We start from the raw sequence: 10,000 nt of genomic DNA, 5'->3' as shown, positions 1-10,000 counted from the left end.
GGAGCTAAGTTGCTGTATCTAAGCTGCCATTATATAGACATCCACCTTACATGGAGCTAAGTTGCTGTATCTAAGCTGCCATTATATAGACATCCACCTTACATGGAGCTGAGGTGCTGTATCTAAGCTGCCATTATATAGACATCCACCTTACATGGAGCTAAGTTGCTGTATCTAAGCTGCCATTATATAGACATCCACCTTACATGGAGCTGAGTTGCTGTATCTAAGCTGCCATTATATAGACATCCACCCTACATGGAGCTGAGGGGTCCACACGTTCTGCCCTGAGAGGTGTTACCCAATAGTGAGGAGGGGGGTCCAGATCCTGTAATGTCAGGACACTTTATACCCCCGTCTCCATCCTGCCCCCTGAATGAAGCTGCCAGGGTGTGGGGCAGATCAGGAGCCTGTACTGGTCCTACCCAGAGAGGGCCCGTCATCAGCATTTATACTGTCAGCAACCCGCACTGACAGCTGCTGGCATACTCATAGGTCTCATTACACATCTCTCCAGGGATAATACATAACGCTGGCTGCAGAGAGCACAGAGCACAGCAGTGTGAGGTCTCATTACACATCTCTCCAGGGACAATACATAACACTGGCTGCAGAGAGCACAGAGCACAGCAGTGTGAGGTCTGATTACACATCTCTCCAGGGACAATACATAACACTGGCTGCAGAGAGCACAGAGCACAGCAGTGTGAGGTCTCATTACACATCTCTCCAGGGATAATACATAACGCTGGCTGCAGAGAGCACAGAGCACAGCAGTGTGAGGTCTCATTACACATCTCTCCAGGGACAATACATAACACTGGCTGCAGAGAGCACAGAGCACAACAGTGTGAGGTCTGATTACACATCTCTCCAGGGACAATACATAACACTGACTGCAGAGAGCACAGAGCACAGCAGTGTGAGGTCTGATTACACATCTCCCCAGTATATAACACTGGCTGCAGAGAGCACAGAGCACAGCAGTGTAAGGTCTGATTACGCATCTCTCCAGGGATATTACATAACACTGGCTGCAGAGAGCACAGAGCACAGCAGTGTGAGGTCTGATTACACATCTCTCCAGGGACAATACATAACACTAGTTGCAGAGAGCACAGAGCACAGCAGTGTGAGGTCTGATTACACATCTCTCCAGGGACAATACATAACACTGGCTGCAGAGAGCACAGAGCACAGCAGTGTGAGGTCTGATTACACATCTCTCCAGGGACAATACATAACACTGGCTGCAGAGAGCACAGAGCACAGTAGTGTGAGGTCTGATTACACATCTCTCCAGGGACAATACATAACACTGGCTGCAGAGAGCACAGGGCACAGCAGTGTGAGGTCTGATTACACATCTCACCAGGGACAGTACATAACACTGGCTGCAGAGAGCACAGAGCACAGCAGTGTGAGGTCTGATTACACATGTCTCAAGGGACGATACATAACACTGGCTGCAGAGAGCACAGAGCACAGCAGTGTGAGCTCTGATTACACATCTCTCCAGGGACAATACATAACACTGGCTGCAGAAAGCACAGAGCACAGCAGTGTGAGGTCTGATTACACATCTCTCCAGGGACAATACATAACACTGGCTGCAGAAAGCACAGAGCACAGCAGTGTGAGGTCTGATTACACATCTCTCCAGGGACAATACATAACACTGGCTGCACAGAGCACAGCAGTGTGAGGTCTGATTACATATTTCTCTAGGGACAATACACAATGCTGGCTGTAGAGAGCACAGTGCACAGCAGTGTGAGGGATTAGTATAAACAATATCTGTGTACAAGGTCTCTGAGAACTGAGCACAGCTAATTAACTTTTTTCCCAGAATGTGCTGATGACCAATAGTATCGCAGTATACTATTCACGCCTCTTTGATGATTCTTCTGTTATATATTATGCATTTTGATTATTAAACGGGAGAAGATCTTTTCATACACTAAGAGAGACTGACATGTCTTAGTTTGTGTTTTGGTCTTTATGTTCAATCATGAAATGGTTAATTAGGACTCACCTTACAAAAGTCAAGAGGGCTGTTGGGGCCCTGCATAAAAAATCCCTATCAACATCTCTCCAGGGACAATTCATAACACTGGCTGCAGAGAGCACAGAGCACAGCAGTGTGAGGACTGATTACACATATCTCCAGGGACAATACATAACACTGACTGCAGAGAGCACAGAGCACAGCAGTGTGAGGTCTGATTACACATCTCCCCAGTATATAACACTGGCTGCAGAGAGCACAGAGCACAGCAGTGTGAGGGCTGATTACACATCTCTCCAGGGACAATACATAACACTGGCTGCAGAGAGCACAGCAGTGTGAGGTGTGATTACACATCTCTCCAGGGACAATGCATAACACTGGCTGCAGAGAGCACAGAGCACAGCAGTGTGAGGTCTGATTACACATCTCTCCAGGGACAATACATAACACTGTCTGCAGAGAGCACAGAGCACAACAGTGTGAGGTCTGATTACACATCTCTCCAGGAACAATACATAACACTGGCTGCAGAGAGCACAGAGCACAACAGTGTGAGGTCTGATTACACATCTCTCCAGGGACAATACATAACACTGGCTTCAGAGAGCACAGAGCACAGTAGTGTGAGGTCTGATTACACATGTCTCCAGGGACAATACATAACACTGGATGCAGAGAGCACAGAGCACAGCAGTGTGAGGTCTGATTACACATCTCTCCAGGGACAGTACATAACACTGACTGCAGAGAGCACAGAGCACAGCAGTGTGAGCTCTGATTACACATCTCTCCAGGGACAATACATAACACTGACTGCAGAGAGCACAGAGAACAGCAGTGTGAGCACTGATTACAGATCTCTCCAGGGACAATACATAACACTGGCTGCAGAGAGCACAGAGCACAGCAGTGTGAGGTCTGATTACAGATCTCTCCAGGAACAATACATAACACTGGCTGCAGAGAGCACAGAGTACAGCAGTGTGAGGTCTGATTACACATCTCTCCAGGGACAATACATAACACTTTTAGCAGAGAGCACAAAGCACAGCAGTGTGAGGTCTGATTACACATCTCTCCAGGGACAATACATAACACTGGCTGCAGAGAGCACAGAGCACATCAGTGTGAGGTCTGATTACACATCTCTCCAGGGACAATACATAACACTGGCTGCAGAGAGCACAGACCACAGCAGTGTGAGGTCTGATTACACCTCTCCAGGAACAATACATAACACTGGCTGCAGGGAGCACAGAGCACAGCAGTGTGAGGTCTGATTACACATCTCTCCAGGGACAATACATAACACTGGGTGCAGAGAGCACAGAGCACAGCAGTGTGAGGTCTGATTACACATGTCTCCAGGGACAATACATAACACTGGCTGCAGAGAGCACAGAGCACAGCAGTGTGAGGTCTGATTACACATGTCTCCAGGGACAATACATAACACTGGCTGCAGAGAGCACAGAGCACAGCAGTGTGAGGTCTGATTACACATCTCTCCAGGGACAATACAAAACACTGGCTGCAGAAAGCACAGAGCACAGCAGTGTGAGCTCTGATTACACATCTCTCCAGGGACAATACATAACACTGGCTGCAGAGAGCACAGAGCACAGCAGTGTGAGGTCTGATTACACATCTCTCCAGGGACAATACATAACACTGGCTGCAGAGAGCACAGAGCACAGCAGTGTGAGGTCTGATTACACATCTCTCCAGGGACAATGCATAACACTGGCTGCAGAGAGCACAGAGCACAGCAGTGTGAGCTCTGATTACACATCTCTCCAGGGACAATACATAACACTGGTTGCAGAGAGTACATAGCACAGCAGTGTGAGGTCTGATTACACATCTCTCCAGGACAATACATAACACTGGCTGCAGAGAGTACAGAGCACAGCAGTGTGAGCTCTGATTACACATCTCTCCAGGGACAATAGATAACACTGGCTGCAGAGAGCACAGAGCACAGCAGTGTGAGGTCTGATTACACATCTCTCCAGGAACAATACATAACACTGGCTGCAGAGAGCACAGAGCACAGCAGTGTGAGGTCTGATTACACATCTCTCCAGGGACAATACATAACACTGGCTGCAGAGAGCACAGAGCACAGCAGTGTGAGGTCTGATTACACATCTCTCCAGGGAGAGTACATAACATTGGCTGCAGAGAGCACAGAGCACAGCAGTGTGAGGTCTGATTATACATCTCTCCAGGGACAATACATTACACTGGCTGCAGAGAGCACAGAGCACAGCAGTGTGAGGTCTGATTACACATCTCTCCAGGGACAATACATAACACTGGCTGCAGAGAGCACAGAGCACAGCAGTGTGAGGTCTGATTACACATCTCTCCAGGGACAATACATAACACTGGCTGCAGACTCATGGTCACTCCTGCTGACGGTTTCCCTGTATATACCTGAGTGTCCTGTAAAGTGATTGGGTGATTCCTTGATGTACAGCTATAGACAGTACGTCCTGCCACCGATTCTTGTCTAGAATAAGAGGAATAAATGAGGGGGGGGGGGGGGGAATTAATCAGAGAAATCCTCGTTTGATGTCTGCAGCTCTGCGGCTGATGAAAGTGGAGATCAAAAGTGAATTATTATAGAGACATAATCAGCGGTGAGCGGCGGCCTCTGATCTCCTCCCCCCATTAATAATGACCTCCAGGATCTAATAAACTTACCAGGAAAGTGATATCAGCAGAGAATCCACATCATGAGCCCCGGCTGATAAGAGAACTACAAAGCTCAGCATTGTCTCCCATCACTCCCACAGCCACCTACCTCTGACCTCATTAATATCACCTACCCGAACCTTGTCTCCCTCCCAGATAATCATTCACCCCAAAATAGCCCGACCCAAGAACCTGGGACTGTGAACCGTGCACAGTACTACTTCTCCTGTATATACAATGCACAGTACTACTTCTCCTGTATATATATACAGTGCACAGTACTACTTCTCCTGTATATATACAGTGCACAGTACTACTTCTCCTGTATATACAGTGCACAGTACTACTTCTCCTGTATATATACACAGTGCACAGTACTACTTCTCCTGTATATATACAGTGCACAGTACTACTTCTCCTGTATATATACAGTGCACAGTACTACTTCTCCTGTATATATATACAGTGCACAGTACTACTTCTCCTGTATATATACAGTGCACAGTACTACTTCCCCTGTATATATATATACAGTGCACAGTACTACTTCTCCTGTATATATACAGTGCACAGTACTACTTCTCCTGTATATATACAGTGCACAGTACTACTTCTCCTGTATATATACAGTGCACAGTACTACTTCTCCTGTATATATATACAGTGCACAGTACTACTTCTCCTGTATATATACACAGTGCACAGTACTACTTCTCCTGTATATATACAGTGCACAGTACTACTTCTCCTGTATATATACAGTGCACAGTACTACTTCTCCTGTATATATATATACAGTGCACAGTACTACTTCTCCTGTATATATACACAGTGCACAGTACTACTTCTCCTGTATATATACAGTGCACAGTACTACTTCTCCTGTATATACAATGCACAGTACTACTTCTCCTGTATATATATACAGTGCACAGTACTACTTCTCCTGTATATATACAGTGCACAGTACTACTTCTCCTGTATATACAATGCACAGTACTACTTCTCCTGTATATACAATGCACAGTACTACTTCTCCTGTATATATACAGTGCACAGTACTACTTCTCCTGTATATATACAGTGCACAGTACTACTTCTCCTGTATATATACAGTGCACAGTACTACTTCTTCTGTATATATACAGTGCACAGTACTACTTCTCCTGTATATACAATGCACAGTACTACTTCTCCTGTATATATACAGTGCACAGTACTACTTCTCCTGTATATATACAGTGCACAGTACTACTTCTCCTGTATATATACAGTGCACAGTACTACTTCTCCTGTATATATACAGTGCACAGTACTACTTCTCCTGTATATATATACAGTGCACAGTACTACTTCTCCTGTATATATATACAGTGCACAGTACTACTTCTCCTGTATATATACAGTGCACAGTACTACTTCTCCTGTATATATACAGTGCACAGTACTACTTCTCCTGTATATATACAGTGCACAGTACTACTTCTCCTGTATATATATACAGTGCACAGTACTACTTCTCCTGTATATATATATACAGTGCACAGTACTACTTCTCCTGTATATATACAATGCACAGTACTACTTCTCCTATATATATATATATACAGTGCACAGTACTACTTCTCCTGTATATATATACAATGCACAGTACTACTTCTCCTATATATATATATACAGTGCACAGTACTACTTCTCCTGTATATATACAGTGCACAGTACTACTTCTCCTGTATATATATACAGTGCACAGTACTACTTCTCCTGCATATATATACAGTGCACAGTACTACTTCTCCTGTATATATACAGTGCACAGTACTACTTCTCCTGTATATATATACAGTGCACAGTACTACTTCTCCTGTATATATATACAGTGCACAGTACTAGTTCCCCTGTATATATACAGTGCACAGTACTACTTCTCCTGTATATATACAGTGCACAGTACTTCTTCTCCTGTGTATATATATATACAGTGCACAGTACTACTTCTCCTGTATATATACAGTGCACAGTACTACTTCTCCTGTATATATATACAGTGCACAGTACTACTTCTCCTGTATATATATACAGTGCACAGTACTACTTCCCCTGTATATATACAGTGCACAGTACTACTTCTCCTGAATATATACAGTGCACAGTACTTCTTCTCCTGTATATATACAGTGCACAGTACTACTTCTCCTGTATATATATATACAGTGCACAGTACTACTTCTCCTGTGTATATATATACAGTGCACAGTACTACTTCTCCTGTATATATATACAGTGCACAGTACTACTTCTCCTGTATATATACAGTGCACAGTACTACTTCTCCTGTATATATATACAGTGCACAGTACTACTTCTCCTGTATATATATACAGTGCACAGTACTACTTCTCCTGTATATATATAGTGCACAGTACTACTTCTCCAGTATATATATACAGTGCACAGTACTTCTTCTCCTGTATATATACAGTGCACAGTACTTCTTCTCCTGTATATATACAATGCACAGTACTACTTCTCCTGTATATATACAGTGCACAGTACTACTTCTCCTGTATATATATATACAGTGCACAGTACTACTTCTCCTGTATATATATACAGTGCACAGTACTACTTCTCCTGTATATATACACAGTGCACAGTACTACTTCTCCTGTATATATATACAGTGCACAGTACTACTTCTCCTGTATATATATACAGGGCCGGCTCCAGGTTTCAGTAGGCCCCTGGGCGACAGTGCCTAAGTGGGCCCCTTTGCAGTGCCAGCATTAAAAATTCAAAAACTAAAATGGTCTCCTATTGCCTGAAATATTCCCCATTTTATCATCCCAAACAGTCATGTCATGGTCAGGGCAGTTTTGAGGTTATTTAACCAACAGGGCGAACCTAAAAATGTGTGCCCCTCCACTCTGCCAAGTAATAAAACTGAAACTGCAACTCGGCTGCTGCAGAACCTCATAATACACACCTCAACTGCAGCAAAACCTCATAATACACACCTCAACACTGCAGAACCTCATAATACACACCTCAGCTGCTGCGGAATCTCATAATACACATCACTGCTGCTGCAGAACCTCATAATGCACACCTCAGCTGCTGCGGAATCTCATAATACACATCACTGCTGCTGCAGAACCTCATAATACACACCTCAGCTGCTGCGGAATCTCATAATACACATCACTGCTGCTGTAGAACCTCATAATACACACCTTAGCTGCTGCGGAACCTCATAATACACATCACTGCTGCTGCAGAACCTCATAATACACAGCTTAGCTGCAGCGAAACCTCATAATACATACCTCAGCTTCTGCAGAACCTCATAATACACACCTCAGCTTCAGCAGAACCTCATAATACACACCTGAGCTGCTGCAGAACCTCATAATACACACCTGAGCTGCTGTGTAACCTTATACTACACATCACTGACACAGAACCCTCTCTGCTTCTCATGTATATTTGGATGATTCATATCATTCACACATCCACACATGTAGCAAGACATATATACAGGCAGAGAGCTACAGATACATGAAGACAGCTACAGATATACATGCAGACAGCTACGGATATACATGCAGACAGGTGCAGATATACATGCTGACAGCTACGGATATACATGCAGACAGCTACAGATATACATGCAGACAGCTACGGATATACATGCAGACAGCTACAGATATACATGCAGACAGCTACAAATATCCATGCAGACATCCACAGATATACATGCAGACATCCACAGATATACATGCAGACATCCACAGATATACATGCAGACAGCTACAGATATACATGCAGACAGCTACGGATATACATGCAGACAGCTACAGATATACATGCAGACAGCTACAGATAAACATGCAGACAGCTACAGATAAACATGCAGACATCCACAGATATACATGCAGACAGCTACAGATATACATGCAGACAGCTACGGATATACATGCAGACAGCTACAGATAAACATGCAGACAGCTACAGATAAACATGCAGACAGCTACAGATATACATGCAGACAGCTACGGATATACATGCAGACAGCTACAGATATACATGCAGACAGCTACAGATAAACATGCAGACAGCTACAGATAAACATGCAGACATCTACAGATATACATGCAGACAGGTACAGACATACATGCAGACAGGTACAGAAAAGCATGGAGGCACACACACACACTGACAGACAGATACATGCAGACACACATGCAAGCAAACACATCATCACACATACAATACACTCACTGTATGGATCAGTCATACACATCCATACATGTCACATACCATGGGGTGTCTGCAGCAGCCCTGGGATCACATAGAGGAGTCTTCAGGCTTCTCCTCCTCCTCCTCCTCTTCGTCCCGATCTCTGAGCTGACAGATTTCTGCTTTACTGCAGCTCCGTGTGAAGAGGAGATGGGGGGAGGAGGAGGGGGGATTAACCTATAATGTGCTGCATCACACAGGTAGCTCTGTAGTCTCTACCTGTGCTGTGCCTTGTCCCAGAGGGGAGGAACGGTGCAGGACACAGCTCGTCCTCACAGGAAGTGAAGAGTGAACATGTGCACAGCGTGTGTGGGCCCCCAGCAGCTCTCTGGGCCCCGGCACTTGCCCAGGTATGCCGGGTGCTGGAGCCGGGCCTGTATATATACAGTGCACAGTACTACTTCTCCTGTATATATATATACAGTGCACAGTACTACTTCTCCTGTATATACAGTGCACAGTACTACTTCTCCTGTATATATACAGTGCACAGTACTACTTCTCCTGTATATATATACAGTGCACAGTACTACTTCTCCTGTATATATACAGTGCACAGTACTACTTCTCCTGTATATATATATACAGTGCACAGTACTACTTCTCCTGTATATATATATACAGTGCACAGTACTACTTCTCCTGTATATATATATACAGTGCACAGTACTACTTCTCCTGTATATATACAGTGCACAGTACTACTTCTCCTGTATATATATACAGTGCACAGTACTACTTCTCCTGTATATATATACAGTGCACAGTACTACTTCCCCTGTATATATACAGTGCACAGTACTACTTCTCCTGTATATATACAGTGCACAGTACTACTTCTCCTGTATATATATACAGTGCACAGTACTACTTCTCCTGTATATATATACAGTGCACAGTACTACTTCTCCTGTATATATACAGTGCACAGTACTACTTCTCCTGTATATATACAGTGCACAGTACTACTTCTCCTGTGTATATATATAT

At 44.1% G+C, this 10,000-nt stretch overlaps 1 protein-coding gene across 1 annotated transcript in view; it reads right to left on the bottom strand.

Annotated features, from left to right (window-relative positions):
• Positions 1 to 9,315, bottom strand: part of AQP10 (aquaporin 10) — a 36,803-nt gene extending 27,488 nt beyond the window's left edge. The window contains exon 1 of the mRNA XM_072114545.1: positions 9,032 to 9,315. Within this exon, the coding sequence (XP_071970646.1) occupies positions 9,032 to 9,034 (3 nt within the window). The 5' untranslated portion in view covers positions 9,035 to 9,315. The remainder of the gene's footprint in view (positions 1 to 9,031) is intronic.
• Positions 9,316 to 10,000: the final 685 nt, after the last annotated feature.

This window comes from Engystomops pustulosus, chromosome 7, assembly GCF_040894005.1.
Source record: "Engystomops pustulosus chromosome 7, aEngPut4.maternal, whole genome shotgun sequence".
In the NCBI taxonomy this organism is placed as follows: domain Eukaryota; kingdom Metazoa; phylum Chordata; class Amphibia; order Anura; family Leptodactylidae; genus Engystomops; species Engystomops pustulosus.
Note: the sequence above shows the minus strand (reverse complement) of the source record. Positions and strands in the feature narration are given on the sequence as shown.